The sequence below is a fragment of the Epinephelus moara genome, chromosome 22 (assembly GCF_006386435.1).
Source record: "Epinephelus moara isolate mb chromosome 22, YSFRI_EMoa_1.0, whole genome shotgun sequence".
Taxonomy (NCBI): domain Eukaryota; kingdom Metazoa; phylum Chordata; class Actinopteri; order Perciformes; family Serranidae; genus Epinephelus; species Epinephelus moara.
The window spans coordinates 29,257,741-29,274,197 of NC_065527.1; the positions used below are offsets into that span (position 1 = coordinate 29,257,741).

General features: G+C 41.1%; 1 protein-coding gene and 1 long non-coding RNA gene across 3 annotated transcripts in view; one reads left to right on the forward strand and one right to left on the reverse strand.

The window, feature by feature from the left end:
* Nucleotides 1-2,353, forward strand: part of LOC126384098 (uncharacterized) — a 4,589-nt gene extending 2,236 nt beyond the window's left edge. The window contains exons 5-6 of the long non-coding RNA XR_007569230.1: nt 373-478; nt 1,951-2,353. This is a non-coding gene — a long non-coding RNA (uncharacterized LOC126384098). The remainder of the gene's footprint in view (nt 1-372; nt 479-1,950) is intronic.
* Nucleotides 2,354-2,559: 206 nt separating this feature from the next.
* LOC126384111 (putative nuclease HARBI1) lies at nt 2,560-3,822 on the reverse strand. Of its 2 annotated transcripts, none has more exons than XM_050035021.1 (2): nt 3,471-3,822; nt 2,560-2,907 (listed from the first exon to the last, which is right to left on the reverse strand). In XM_050035021.1, the coding sequence occupies exons 1-2, from the start codon at nt 3,818-3,820 to the stop codon at nt 2,661-2,663; spliced, it is 597 nt and encodes a 198-aa protein (XP_049890978.1). In that variant the 5' UTR covers nt 3,821-3,822; the 3' UTR covers nt 2,560-2,660. The 2 variants fall into 2 exon arrangements, with proteins under 2 accessions (XP_049890978.1, XP_049890977.1); XM_050035020.1 differs by having other exon boundaries at nt 3,405-3,822.
* Between the last annotated feature and the right edge of the window lie 12,635 nt (nt 3,823-16,457).

Here is a 16,457-nt window from a genome sequence, read left to right on the forward strand (position 1 = left end):
TTTAGATTTAGATTTAATATTTAGATTTAGCATTTAGATTTAACATTTATATTTAGATTTAATATTTAGATTTAACTATTTAATATATTTCTAAGTTAACAAATATTGCTGTAAATGTGGTAAAAGGTGACATTAAAAAATTCACAACACTTTTTTAAATATTGTTTGAAGCTAAATGTGGCAAAATGTTGATGTTATTTTCAGCGTGAGCCACTTTACAAACGGCACCCCATAGTTGTTTCACTAGACTGGCATAAGCTTGTCCTTTTTGAGGGCCTTTAACATGATCCAAGTGGTCTTGAACTGGAAATCATCTTACTTGGGCTTATGTTAAAATTGCTTAACTGTAATCAATCTGTGCTCTCTGTGTAGGGCACTGGTTTGCCAAAAGCGTCCTGCCATTGGGAGATGGGCATGTTCTACAGTGGCCCATCCAAGACAACAGGACACAACGTCATGCAGCGTGTTTGTGTGCAAGGTAATGACTCAATTATCTCTGTCTTTAAAGGAAGTCATTCAAATTATACTCATCAGGGGCTGGTTGCACCAACTGGTCTTTACTAAGCCTGGTCCTAACTGCTAAGTCGGTCTTAGTTAAGACAGTCTTTAGAACGGACTTAAAGTCAGTTGCACCAACAGGGCTTACGCCTGGTCATAACTACACCCAGTCTTGGTGATGCGCGTTCATGAGAAAGCAAACGTGACTGTTTATTGCCTAGCAACGAGCGTTGCTAAGATACATTGTTAACTTTCTCCCGTTGTCACTTCACATTTTGCGGCATCATTATGGAGGATCAGCGCAAAAGGAAGGGCAATTTCACTCATAGTGAAATAAGAAAATTAATAGAGCTGTACAGTCAGCACAGAGACACGCTGACAGCTAAGCAGTCAAACGTTGTCACAAACAATAGAAAGCAGTCCATCTGGAGAAAGATCACGGAGGCCGTTAACGACTGTTCCGACTCTGGCAGCCTGCGTTCAGAGAGCGATGTCAGAAAAAAGTGGAAAGACCTTCTGAGTAAGGCGAAGAAAGATGTATCTGCGAAAAAAATCCCTGTAACCGGTGGGGGTCCTCCCCTGAAAACATCAATATATAGCGACATTATTGTTGATATGTTTGGGGAGGGTTCCCCTGCTTTTACCGGCTTGGCCGGTGTGGAAAGTGGCAGTGTCGACCCACCACCGGAGGAGAATGCAGCGGATGTGATAAGAGTGTTACTCTGAATTGTGAAGGTGTGTAACCTACATAAACTAGGCCTGCCCATTTAGTTTCGTATTTCTTCAAGTCAGATTTAACAAATTTGCTATTTGATTTCAGACTCGACCAACGCCTCTCCTGCACAAAAACATGTGTGGCATAGAACATAGAAAAACCGTTCTGCCTTACCTATCATCAGTAGAGTTACAGCCTTCTTGTTTGTTGAACTTTCTGAGTAAGCGAGGAGCCACTGGCCTGGGCTGCAGTCTCTTCTGTAGNCCTATCATCAGTAGAGTTACAGCCTTCTTGTTTGTTGAACTTTCTGAGTAAGCGAGGAGCCACTGGCCTGGGCTGCAGTCTCTTCTGTAGTGTTTTTTTTTTTTTTTTTTTTTTTTTTTTTTTTTTTTTTTTTTTTTACAAAATCACATTCTTATATCCATCCTTGGCTTGAACTGCTTTTTGGGCAAAAAACACACTAACGCCATGGCTAAGTAAGTTGACCTAAATATTTAGCAAGCTAGCTAGCTTAAATCACATACTATGGTGGGCCGTGAGGCCATACCTAATACAACACGCAACAAACGACGCTGTCCATAGTTCTGAAATTACCGCAAATAACAAATAGGGGGTTATGGTGTTTCACTCTCCTCTCAAACACCATAACCCAAAAAACAACAAATATTTTTGTAAACTACCCATTTAGTTTCATATTTATTCAAGTCAGATTTAACGAATTTGCTGTTTGATTTCAGACTCGACCGATGCCTCTCCTCCTCAAACCGGCAGCAGTGGAGCACCACCCAAGGAACGGAGGAGACAGTGTGATCTTCAGCAGATACTGCTGCAGAAGGAGAACATCAAAGTGGAAGCTGAAACCAAAAAATTACAGACTGAACAGGAAAAGTTGGAGTTGGAAAAAGAGAAATTAAAGTTGGAGATACAGTTGCTCCAACAACAAGTTATTAGGCCGTCATCTCGCATTTCTGAAGAGGAGGTGCGGTCCTACGTGGATTTGAATTAGCCTATAGTGTCCCAATAACACAATGTAATGTAGACAATCGCATATTTATTTAGCAACATTGGTGTATAAAAAACGCTAATAAAAAAATATTTATTTTCAAACATTGGTGTATATTAATAATATAATAATTACATACTTATTTACTAACATTGCTGTATACTACTACTACTACTACTACTAATAATAATAATAATTATTATTATTATTATTATTATTATTATTATTATTATTTACTAACATTGCTGTATACTAATGATATTTTTACATACATTTGTGAATAACAATAATAATAATAATAATAATAAAACATGTATTTACAAATATTGCTCTCCATTCTTATTCATTTGTTTTCTTTACAATGAGCAGGCATTTAGCCAGGAATTATTTTGAACTGAAACAATACATTGGAAATAGTTTGACAAGGAGCTGATTAACATTTTTTTAAACAATAAGAGATCTGTGAGAACTTAAGGTGTTAATTAGGTGTGCACAGACTAGACGTCCACCGATGTCATCCCACACTACAGGGACTGCAGGGTGCTCTTCTTCCTCCTGCACTGGCTGATGGTGTTGCCTGGGGAGAGGGATCCTCTTGGTGATACAGATGTTATGGAGGACCGTGCATGCTGCGACCACAGAGCAGACTCTCTCTGGTTGCATGCGCATCTCCCCGTGAAGGCAGTGAAACCTAGAAAATATAGCAAACTATTAACCCACATTTCTCACTACGTTTGTTCATTTATTTAGTCTATTTTCTTTATCTTTGTCTTCTTCATTAGAATCAACATGAGGTGAGGATTTTTTAGGTTAAAAAGTGGATGAATTAAAGTCCCAAAATGGGCACATAACTTGGTCAGCTCTATGTGCAGTGATCAATCAGCACAATAACAGCATCATTTTCCCTGTCTTTTTTTTCTATCCCGGATGAAAATGATATGAACCACAATTTTATTTCGCTTTATCCTGCATTTTCCATGTTAAGCAGACCTATAGCTCCATGTTTACACATTTGTTCAGTTATTTAGCATACATTTGCAGACAGTTTAGACATTAAATTAATATTTCAGAGTAAAGACAGCATAAAGGCAATTATTGAAGTTTAAGTGGGAGTAATGAAAGCAATAGGCTGATAGTAGGCTATTTTTGGGGCATTTTTTAATAAGATGTGCAGATAATGTAGATTACCTGCGCTTGAGGACTCTAATACATCGCTCAACAACTGATCTAGTGGCGGCGTGGATGGTGTTATACCGGCGCTCTTGCTGAGTCCTCGGTGCGACCATTGGTGTCATCAGCCAGCGTGTCAGTGGGTAGCCACTGTCACCCAGCAGCAGCCCCGTCACCCGTTCAGCCTCAAACTCCTGATACAATGCACTCTCCCGCAGGATGCGAGCGTCGTGGGTGTATCCAGGCCATCTTGCCACCAAATTGAAGATGTAATAACGGGCGTCACAAGCAACCTGTACATTGATTGAATGATATCCCTTGCGGTTGACATACAGATACTCGTGCTCAGATGGTGCCTGGATCTGGACATGAGTCCCATCGATGCAGCCCACAATGCCAGGAATGCCGGAGGCCTGGCGGAACTGCTGCTTCATCACCGCCACCTCTGCTTCAGTGGGGAGGTGGGCGTACCAGGCGAGACGGCGGCTCAGTGCCAGTGACACCCTGCGGATGGCCCGACAGGCAGTGGATTTGTGGACATGGATCATGTCTCCAACTGTGTTTTGAAATGCACCGTTTGCATAAAAACGAAGTGCAATAAGTAGCTGCAAAGTGGGTGAGAGCGCTGCATTGTGATCCGACACATACTCCAAGTCCGGTGACAGCTCTTTAATCAGTTCCAACAGATCTCTCCTACAGAAACGAAACCTCTCAGTCAGCTCCTCATCACTGTAGATCTCCAGTGGATTGCTCCTGTCCCTAAAGTCCCTCAGTCTAAAAGCCCGCTCATTGTAAAGGCGATGTATAAGACGCGCCATGGTGAAATGAAGCTGTGTTACCATAGAAACGGCTTAGATTTTGACCTTACGCCTGCTCTTGACTAGGCGTAAGATTTATGCCTGGTCTTAGTGAGAAGAAGGCTTAAGCCCTGTTGGTGCAACGGCGTAACTATTAGGTCGGACTTAGAATGCCAAGTTACGATCGACTTAGCTTAAGACCAGGCTTAAGACCAGTTGGTGCAACCAGTTCCAGACTTTTAGCTTGCAGAGCAGATTCTGCTGGCACAACAGGTGCAGTATCCAGTAGAACAGGAGGGTGTGGCCACGTTACGAGTGGACATGGCTAAATCTCTGCTGGCAAATACAGGTACACAGGACTCTTCCAGGTTAACTTCTTGTTGTTGTTATGCCTGTATTTTTGCAGATGACCTATCCCAGCTGGGGAGGACAGCTCAGGGACTGAGATAGACGAGAAGTTATGTCCCAGCCAATGTGCGGCTGGACGCCTGGGATGCACCTTGGATGAGTTACATCACTATCACTGGGTAAACACTCAGTCACACAGCTATTGTTAAGGTATAGCTCAGTGTACTTAACCTGCATGTCTTTGCACTAAAGCAGAAACTGGAGCAGCTGAGGGAACATAAGAACCAGTGTTGCCAACTTAGCAACTTTGTTGCTATATTTAGCTAATTTTCAGACCCCTCTAACGACTCCTTTTCAAAAAAGCAACTAGTGACAAATCTAGCAACTTTTTCTGGTGTTACTAAAGACTTTTGGAGACTCTGACGTGAAAACACGTATCGTTCTTACTCAGCAGGTGCTGCCATGGGCCCCTCCCCCATCCCAAAGCACTCACAGGCGGCCCAATCCTCGCACAGCAGTCCGTCCCAGCTGCAGTCAGAGCAGGAGATTTTAACCCCTCCACATCCAGAGTGAATCGCGCATGCACGAAGCCAGGGTGGGATGTAAATGTAAAATTTTCTTTGTCTAAAATAAATCACTGCACTAAAATAAATCACTGCATTTGACTCACACAGCCTCAGTCACTTACTCACCTCGTCCACTGTGACATAAGCTAAACATCTAGCTGGCTAGCTCATCATGTCTCAGTCTAAACTGTATACTCAAAAATACATAAAGGAGTGGGAATCAAACCCTGAATTCAAAGGCTGGTTGAAGCCGTTTATTGGCGATGATACACAGGCATACTGCATGTATTGTAAGGCTGATGTCTACGCCAAACTAAGTGATGTAAAAAAAAAAAAATAAAAACCCATGACAACTCAAAAACATACTCAAAAGGTAAAGCCTAACAACAGTTCCACCCAAAACAAGCTGCCATTTATGGTTAAAAAAATGTACTCTGCAAAAAAGACTGAGGCCACCATGGCATTAGCTATCGCTGAACACTGTTCCATGCTGGCATGTGATCACATAAGAGAAGCATGTAGAGCTGCTTTCTCAGACTCTAGTGCTGCTACCCACTTCAAAATACACAGGACAAAGTGCACAGAAATGATTAATGGTGTTCTAGCACCATACTTTCTGACAAAGTTGGTTGCAGATGTGGGTGACCAGCGTTTCAGCCTCCTCCTCGATGAGTCCATGGATGTAAGTGTTTCTAAGTACCTGGGGGTTGTGATAAGGTACTTTAGTAACACCAAGCAGACAATTGTGACAACATTTCTGGGGCTTGTTGAGTTGGAGGGAGGAGATGCCAGATCTATAGCCCGTGCTGTTGTGGCTTTCATCGAGAAGTGTTGTCTTAAAAAAGAGAAACTCCTCGGGATAGGGACTGACAATGCCTCTGTTATGACGGGGATTAACAATGGGGTCCATAAAGTGCTGAAGGAGGAGTATGGCCTCAAAGATCTGGTTCTTATTCGCTGAGTGTGCCACTCTCTGCAGCTTGCTGTAAGTCATGCTTCCTATGACACCATCCCCCGTAGTGTGGAGTACTTGGTACGACAGACTTATAACTGGTTTTCAGTGTCTCTAAAGCACAGGGAGGCCTACAAGGCCATATATGAGACCATCAACTGTGGGTGTGTAGCCTTCACCATCTCCCTCACTAATGAGTTGAGGGTGAGACTGCTGGACAACATCGAAGCATTGCAGTACATGTCAGTTTTCAATGTGGAGGAAACTCGAAAGCACAATTAGAGCCCTGGAGAAATAGAAAAAATAGCCAAGCTCCTTGGCTACTCCCCTGCAGAGATAGACAAGATTGTCCAGCAATGGCGTGCCATCCATCTTAGTAAATGGAATGAGACAAAAAACACACTGGGCTTCTGGAGTGAGGTTTGGAAGTTCAGGGATGCAGCTGATATCAACCCGTGTCTGTGTTGTCCTTGCCACACTCGAATGCTGAAGTCGAGAGAGTTTTCAGCCAGATGAGTGTGGTAAAAAGCAAACTTAGAAATAGGATGTCCTTGCAGACCCTTAACTCCATCCTGTACATTCGATATGGACCGAAGCTGTCTGGTGAGGCTTGCTAGTGAGGCTTGCTACGAGCACCAGCTACCTGATAATGTTTTGCAGCTTTTTGGCACATCAGCTGCTTACTCATTTAAGCCAGCTTTGAGAGCCTTGACCAAAATGACGATGAACCACTCTTTCTGTGAACCAGCACAACCTGTGTGTGTGTGGAGGGGGGGGGTCTGAAAAACGAAAAGACAATGAACCTGAATCAGGGCCAGACTAGTTACCATCAGTTTCTCACATTGCTATTGACAGTTTTTTCTATCCGCCTGTTAAGTCATGATGTCACCCAAGACGGATTTCCTACTCCCGGGTCCAAATGGAGTACAGCGCATCCAGTCAGACAATGCCGCAGTGCCAGTGTCCCATGTTGTTTCAATCGATCCGAGTCAAAAACTGACCTCAAAATGTCATTTTTTCGATTTCCATGTGAGGAGAAAGAGAAAAGAAAATATAAGGTAAGATTCACTTCATAAATAACTTCGATAACACCCAACGCTCTGAAATTTGCATGAAGCTAATATGCCGGTAAACATACCAATATGCTAGCGACTGCAGTCACACAAATAAAGAAGTAGCTTTAGTTTTAGACTGAACTATATCAAGACATTTAAAGGCTGAGTCGAAAATCATGCCATTTTGCATAGTGCATGTGAATATTATTATACGATGTGAAACACACTAAACACAATATTTGAATTAAAAGATTTGAATCCTTTTTTAACTCTGAGAGAAGTCTCGCTAAAGAAAGACGTTATAGTGAAAAGATTTATGAGTTCCGCCATTGTTTACCCATCGTAACTGTGCAACGCCTGGACCGGCTTGGACCCGGAAGTCATGCGTGATGTCAGACTTAACGGGCGGATTGTCTCTTTTTGGTCCATTTAGATTGTTAATGTAGATTGTGTACAAAAAAGTTAAAAATGCTATGGTATGTTTTACTGTGACTTGTTGTAGGCTCCTAAGAAGAAATATCATCAATATCATATCATGATTTCTAATTAAGTTTAAACTGTTTTATTGTCCACCCTCCTCTGAATGAATGTCTAAACGACAAAATGTTATGTGTTATTATTTTCAATGTCTGTTTTCTCTTTTTCCTTTTAGATTGTGTGCACTTGTTGGTAGTGCCAAATGAAGCCTCATGAAGGATTTTTTTCATCTTATGAGCCCACTAGATGGCGCTTTTTCTTCACCACAAAAGTTGAAAGCACACTGAATTACCATTCTTCGAGTCTGTCTCTTTAAATCAAGAGCGCCATCTAGTGGGCTCATAAAATAAGGAAAATGATTCATGAGGCTTAATTTGGCCATCACTACTTGCTGGGTTTGTGTCTGTGTTCTGTGTTTTTGTTTTGTCTGTCAGCTGGCTGAAGCGGGATCTTCTGTCAATCACTGCACCTGCTTCCACTGCCCTACTGCTGCTCATCAACCTGATTGCCACTACTCACCTCCTCCAGTATTTAAAACCGGCCTGCTCATCCAGTCTTCGCTAATTTTTGTACTTTGTGCTGCTCTCACTGCTGCGAAATTAATTGCCCCACTGGGGACAAATAAAGCAATTGATTGATTGATTGATTGATTGAGTTTGTCAGTTATTCTCAGTGGTAAGTGGTACTATTTTCTCCCAGTACCATCCTGTCGCCTGCTCCCCCACCTCAGCCAGCTATGTTCCCACATTCCTGGTTCCGGCTCTGGACTCCTGCTTTTTGTTTCCCTGTTTTTGGACCCTGCTTGGTTAAAATAAACTAACACTCCTTTTTGACACAAGTGTGCATTGTGGATCCAGTTCTTTTGCAAAAGCTTAACAGTACCACCTGCTCTCTGTGGTTTCATATGCGATGTGTTTTGCACTGCATGTTCCACATAAATCAAAACTGCAGCGATGAGCACATTTCCATGCAGACTGTTTTCAAACAGCATCCCTACGTTAAGCCAATAAGATCATCACTGACTCCTTATGTTCTGCATACAGAGTACGAGCTGCTGCCATCTGGTGGGAGATTTAGAATGCCATGTTGCAGATTAAACAGATTTAAAATTAATTTATACTTATGTCTATAAAGCTTTTAAATAAAAGGTAGACAAAACCTGAACTTGCATTGAGTTATAAAGATTTCTTTATTTGCCTTTTTGTAATGTAGACTCACTGTATTCTGGACATCACGGTATTCCGGACACTTGACCTTTTCCCGCAAATAAATGAATAAATACTTCCGGGTTATAAGTAATTATATATATATATATATATATATCTGTGTCATCTTTGGTTCCGCCTCTTTCGACTCTGACCAATCTCCACTTTCTGGGGGCTGTGGTTTGGGAGAAATCAACATGAGTTTCCAACGTGCACCTATATGACACTCAGAATGGCCGGAGGGGAGAGTCTTCGGACAGGACGCTACAGGGGAGGAGAGGCTTATGTCCGCAAAGTACCCATTTTAAAACATGATAACCCATCAGCAAAATGAAATAAACATCTTGAAGGTGTCATAGAATATTTAGGACTTAGTTTTTACTAATATTTTGACCTTTTGAAGGGATACACACATATACAGAGGCCCTTTTTCTGACATGAATATGAGCGCCAACGGCGCATCACTGCAGCAAGACCGAGCAAGACACGCACATCATCTCACTCTTAAAATGGCTGTTTTAAAGTTATTTAATATTAACGTTACACATATTTGTAACTTAACGTTATTAATTTTTCAAGCCATAACATTAAATTTAACTGATATTAACATTACTGTGTTATTAACACCACATATTGTATATATATGAAGTTCACATAACGTTAGGTTAATGTTAATAAAAAATGAGTCTAGAGTTAAAGGAACACTTTTTAATCACAAATAACGTGACTAAATTAACTTTTGAATGAAAATGAACAACAATGTAACGTTAACATTAAACTGATATTTATGAACATTAATAATTAATTTTTAATTACTAAATTAATAAAAAAAATAATAATAATAATACTAATACTAATAATAAAATTAATAATAAATAAAATAATAAATTAATAATAAAGTAAACAAATGAAAGACAGACAAATGTTTGACTGGGGATCTGTTGCATTTCCTCTCTCTGCCCTGGTGTGGCCTGGCCTCTCTACCCCCTGCAAAACATTAACTTACACACATGTTACACAAAATCTATAAATACCAGACTTAACAAAAGTTACAGAAATGCTAACAAATTCAAAATATGGATTCATGTTTCTTTTGGTAACGTTAGGGAAGATGTCAGGAAAGAAAGCAGCTAAGTACAGTAATGAGATGCTACAAAAAGCACTTGATGACATAAGAGCAGGGGCAAGTGTTAGAAAAACATCCATCAAATACAACATCCCCAAGTCCGCCCTCTCCGACCACAAACTGGGGAAATATGGGTGTGGTCCCCACCCAAACAGGGCCATCAACAATGAGGAGGAGGAAGCCCTCGTTAATTATATTGTGTGGATGGCCAACCATGGTTTCCCCCTGACCAGAACGATTATTAAATGCCTGGCTCTGGAAATAATAAAGGAGAGAGGTCAGACAGACAGAGAGGTGGGCCCGATTCAAGGCCCGCCATCCAAAACTGACCACCGGGACACCAGACTCCCTGGATCAGGCCAGAGTCCTCGCTGCCACACCTGAGGCCATAGAAAAGTTTTTCATCCTCTATGAAAATATTGTAGAGAAGTAGAGTCTCCAGGACAAGCCTCACCTAATCTGGAACTGTGATGAGACAGGATTCAGTGACAAGCTGAAGTCTAAAGAAAAGGTGATGTGCCAACGAGGGAAGAGACATGTGTACTGGCAGCAGACCACGACAAGGGNCTCCTCTGCTTCAATTTCATCCGCTGTGATGAATGTGTATGCGATATCTTCAACCATACTGAAAAGTATCTGATCGTTGTCTGAAAACTACAAGTAGCCTACAGATCTGTTCAACAGGATGTACGTATTTCTGTGACTTCCTGTATATTCTCTCAAGGCTGCTGGAAACTGTTCGACTTGACCGCAGCCTTTTTTCTCTAGAAGTAATGAGTTGTTGACTTAAAGGTGGAGGAGATGTGGTATCCTAACATTCATACTGTGATTTCCTAATGATAAATACTTGCCTGAGTTAATCCTGATGTTGACTATGATATGGGTTATGCCTAAAAGGTCCACTAGGCAGCGATCATGTGTGTATAATCTGTACCAGAAGAAGAATCAGAGAGCATAGTCTGGAAGCTCATGTTGCTAGAATGTTATGGGACTTGTAAATGCCATGTATGCCACACTCCTGAATTGTAAAGTGTTCTGATAGAACCTGAGATGTTGTGGACATTCCATTTGTTTGAGTTAAAATGCAACACGACAACTTTTTTGTCAAAATTTAATGAACTGAACTAAGTGGCTAAAATGCTAGCTCGCTTTTAAACTTAATTTTCTGGCTCACAACATGCCACTCGACGCCAGAGGGCCGGGACATCATGTCGGCAGTGCTCTTGCGCTACGCAACTCCTGCTGTTCCACCCCAGCTACCGAAATCCGGTGGAGAGCTGTGGGGGACTGATGCAAATGAGAGGAAGACGCAGTGAAGTAAGACAGTAGCCGTTTCTCAGTATGCGCTCTTGTGCGGACTTGTGTTCTTGTGGACTTGTGACACCTCATCAGTCACGGCCCATGTACTGTTCCAATTCAAAGTTCACATCTAACCAAGTTCAGTCCAAATGCCCGGATGTGTTCGTGCCATGCCCCTTTTACTGGGGATGCATCGGAGCAGACCTGTGTGGACTTCAGATAGCCAGGTATCCCAGCATGCATTTCGCAACTATCATCGGAAATGGCAAGTGAGGGAAAGGCGCACAATTGTAAGTCGTAATTACCGATATTTTACTGTTCTGTCATGGAATGTAGTGTTTTTATGCGTAGTTTAAACTTCAAACCCGTGGTCGATGTTTTAATATTGAGCCCACTTGAATGTAAGGTCCCGCTAGATGACAGCAGTGTCAGCGCTCATAGATAATAAACACGTGTGTATGAGCGCTCAGGCTGCCCCACTGAGAGCAGCCTCTCTCTGGTAGTCTTTTCAAAATTCGTTGCTGATATCTCTGTAGTGGTTAAATATGAAATGTAATTTGTTTTGGGTATGTCTAATGGGCAATATTCAGTCTCAGTGTATAAGATATATTATTTGTTCCTGGTTAAATAGTTTTTGTTAATGGCAAAGGTGCATAACTTATTTTGTCTGTTCAATTTGCAAGCCAGTAAACTGTCACCAGCACCTCCACCTCATGGCTCCATCCATGGGCCATGAGCATCTGGATGAGCATGTTGATGCTCTCCCTGGAGAGCCTGAAGGCTGGCTTCAGGTCAGCCCCAGAGAAGAATGCGGCAAGGATAGGCACATCTTCATGCAATTGTGCATATTGCCACATGGGACTTTGGCCCTGTTCCTATTTTTAAAAGTAAAAAAAATTAAAAACATGACTCTCTTTTTAGAAATGTTGTAACATTTAATTGTTGTTCTTTGTATGTATTCTTTTGCTTATTTATGTCTTTTTACCATACAATAATAAATAAATTAATTAATTAATTTTAATTTAAGAATTTAGTTTATTTATTGTATTTAAGGATTAATTGTATTTATGGTAGTATTTATTCAACAGCATTTTAAATATTGATTATCTGATATGAATTGTATACTTGATGTCTGAAGTGTGGCTGAATAAAATTTTCCTCTTAACATCTGACCTGTTTGATCCCATTTATATTGGTGAGGACAGACTAAATGAGAAACTGCTGTCAGTGTAATCCAGTACAGTTCAACAGCACCACAATCTACAACTCAACACTTCAATAAAATGTTAGACTGAATATTAAACTGCTGTTGTTTTTTCTAGGTGTACCAAGTAAACTGTCAAGTCTCCATAAAAATGTAGACAGAAAGCATAGTGATGAGACAAATGCAGTGATGGACAGTAGCTAAGTATATTTACTCAAGTAGCTACTGTACTTAAGTACAAATTTGATGTACTTGTACTTTGGGTATTTCCATTTTGTGCTACTTTATACTTAGAGGGAAATACTGTACATTCTACTCAAGCTACATTTATTTGATAGCTATCTTTTACAGATAGTTTGTTATATGTTGTAAGTTATTGATTTCCAACTCACCAGTGCTCACCATCACACTAACCACCAACTCTCCACAAACTTTTCCCCCGCACCTGGCTTCTGATTATGTGTAATCAGAAGCCAGGTGCGGGAATTGGATGTAGATTAAATATGATCAAAAGCCAGTTGCGGGGAAAAGGTTTTATAAGACATTTTATGAAAATATTTTGGCTATTTATATGTTTTTGTGTGTCAGTTATATATGTTGAAACGTTATATGTATATATATATATATATATATTAATTTCTTACAGTGTCTATGAAAAGCCGCAGGGCTGGGCTGTGTTTAGGCTATATTGTTTTATTCTAAATACATGTATACAACACAGTACAACAGCCAAGGCGAGCGGAGGTGGTGACATCATCAAGTTCGCTGCTGTTCCAAAAGCAGAAATGACTGTACTCCCGTCCTCCCGTTCTTGGGAAGTCCGGACTCTCCCGTTAACTTGCCAAGTCTGAACTTGCCAAGTCCACAAGTCCGAACTGCTGAACTTGAGTATTGAGAAATGCCTAAACTTCGGAGAAGAGCAGACAGACCACCTCTGCCTTCCATGCTTCTCTGTAACATCCGCTTCTTAAAGAGTAAAGTTGAGGAGCTCAGAGTCAACACCAGAGTTCGACATAGGGGTGGGTGATATGGCCCTTAAATAATATCACGATAGTTTAGGGTATTTTTGTGACAACAATATTCTTAAGGATATGACAAATTAGTAAAAAAAATAAATAAATAAAAATAAGTTTTTTATTTAATACAGTTTAGCTTCAAATATTCATTAACTCTGAGTGAGATTCAGATTCTGTATATAGATTATTTATAGTTCAACAAAATAAAATATGCCTTTAATTACACATTTAAACAGCTCCCCAATACAAAAAATATACCCTGGGATCCACATATATAAATGAACAGGTGAGGCCTTTATGCTCTGCCATTTATCCTCTAATCATCACGCTGTAACCTGTGACAGGCTGTTATGATACCAGAACTACTGCACATTCACATATATGTAGCTTTTTTTGTCGAGCCAAAGGTTTATGATCAAATTACTTAACGACACCGATTCCCGTATGCGCACGGCGAGAGAGGGAGATATGCTGAGTTCCGTGTGAGCGGTAACTCGCTGCAAGAGAAGTCCGGAGCTGTTCATAAACATTCATGATGCCTAACGACGCCACAGTTTATTCCACACTGATGAAGCTGCTCCTCTTTTTGGAACCGTTTGTAATAGAGCAAGAGCAAAGGTGGGGCTACCTCAAGGCTGTAGCCATGGAGTCAACATTGGGAGGGACCAAATCTGCATTTCGGATTGTGGTATGTGGTTGCCTATTGTAGAATAGCAATGAAAAAAAAGTTGTTGGTTTTTTGTTGTTGTTGTTTTTCAGTTTCAGGGGACATTTTGGGCATATCTGAACATTGGGGGGGACTTGTCCCCCAATGTATATGATGACCTCTGCCCTGGGCTACCTGCACTCATGTCTCTCTGCAATCATCAGATCATGCCACTACTCTACTACATTTATCTGACAGCTTACAAATTAAGATTTGGTACTCAAAACATGTGAAAATATTCAAGTACAGTTGGACTGTGAGGTGTTGAATGTCAGTTTGTTTTTGCTGCTTTTTATTTAATCATTTTTATGATGAGGTTTGAACTGTTGGTTGGACAAAACAAACACTATGAAGGTGTCACTTTGGGCTCTGGTGAAGTGTGACGCTTCAATCCATCGATTAATGGAGAAAATAATCAGCAGATTAACCCATAATGAAAATAATCATTAGTTAATAGTTCAACATGAGCTCCACCTCAACCAGCTACAACAGTAAAATCCTGCTTTTACATTTATGCACGAGTCAGAATCATCTAATGAGATCATATATAGTAATAGATTACAACAGTCACAGGGGACATGTGACTGTCCCCTGTCACCCTGGCTCCTCACCCACCACTGACCCTGGATCCTCACCTACCACATTGCACAGCGAGGTCACAGTGAGACAGAAGAGGCAGATAACAGAGGAAACGTTTTAGAAATTTTGGAAATGATTGCAAAGCATGATCCAGTGGTACAGAAAAAAATGAAGGGAAAGCAGAATGCCAAGTACACAAGCAGTGTAATACAAAATGAAATCCTAGAATGCTTGGCAAATATGGTCCGTGAGGAGATAATTCAGGAAGTGAAGGAAAGTGAAGTGTTCTCTGTGATTGCTGATGAAACCAAAGACCTGAAAAAGAAGAGCAGCTCTCACTGGTACTTAGGTACTACTACAATTGTGCAGTGCACTAAAGTTTTCTTGACTTTCAACAAGCCACACGATTAGATGCAGAAGGACTGAAGGACAAAATCATCCACTGTTTGGAAAGATATGGACTTGAGTCCAGATCCAATCTTGTTGGACAAGGTTATGACGGAGCATCAGTAATGAGTGGGAAACACTCATTATTCTGGCAGCCAGAATAAAGACTGACGCAAAACATGCAGTTTATGTACACTGTAACGCACATTGCCTGAACTTGGTACTCATTGACACCGTGAAGGCAGTCCCAGAGGCTGATTGCTTTTTTGCACTACTGCAGAAGCTTTATGTATATATGTCTGGGTCCTGTGTTCAGGATGTGCAAAAGGAAATGTATGAAGGTCAGCCGAGGGAGTTGCAGAAGCTCAGTGACACGAGAAGGGCATGCAAATACTTGGCCTGCAGGAATCTAATGGACCGATTACCTGCTGTACTTCGTGTTCTGCATGACATTGCTACAGAAAATAGTGGGGAAAGATCTGGTCTCAGCTAGACCTAAGCTTTGTCAGTCTTCTTGCAACCTTTCGAAGGCTCCTTGGGGATGCAAAGGTGTTGTCTGATATGCTCCAATCTCCTTCACTTGACCTTGCCATGGCAGTGGATTTAGTAAGTGCACTCAAAGACGCATTTCAGGAGTAAAGAAGTGGTCTGTAATAACCTCTACATTGGGTCAGCGCAAATGCAACGATGGTGACAAGGATTCCTTTAGGAGGACAATCTTCTACCCCATTGTGGACACCATACTTGGAGAGTTAGACAGGCGCTTCTCCAAAGACAATTGTGATATAATGAGAGGAATACAAGCTTTGGACCCCAAAAGTACAAGTTTCCTTCAAGAGGAAGCAGTCTTTTGCCTGGGAGAAATTTATGAAAGTAACTCTGAAGATCTTAGTCATGAACTCCGCCAGACAAGGAGGCTTTTGCAAAGGAAACAGCAAAGTGGAATGCTGAACTTGTCTGGTATTGTTGAACTTGCAGTGTTTCTTGAACCACATAAGGATGTTTCTCACGAGCTCTTTCGTCTGTGCAAGATAGCCATAGCCCTCCCTCAGCTCTTAAACTCATCAAGACCCATTTGCGCACAACAATGACAGATGACAGACTGAGCAACCTGGGTGTCCTCAGCATTGAGGCTAGAAGAGCAAAGTCACTTGACATGGACAAGTTTATTAAACTTTTTGCTACCAATCACCAAAACAGGAGAATTCATCTGATGTAAGATGGATGAACACAGAATTTGTGTTGTGGTCTTATTTTTTGTTGTTAAAGGGGAACTAAACCCCCCTCTCTGGGCATTACTCCGCCCACAGCTTGATTTCAAAAAGTTCAGAAAAGATAGGCGGAGCTGAGGGAA

What these genes read in the sequence shown, in the direction of transcription:
- LOC126384111 (XM_050035020.1), bottom strand. Translation starts at nt 3,820, where the DNA reads ATGAAGCAGCAGTTCCGCCAGGCCTCCGGCATTCCTGGCATTGTGGGC. An exon ending in ATTAGAGTCCTCAAGCGCAG is followed by an intron (nt 2,908 to 3,404) that starts GTAATCTACATT and finishes TATATTTTCTAG; the next exon opens with GTTTCACTGCCTTCACGGGG.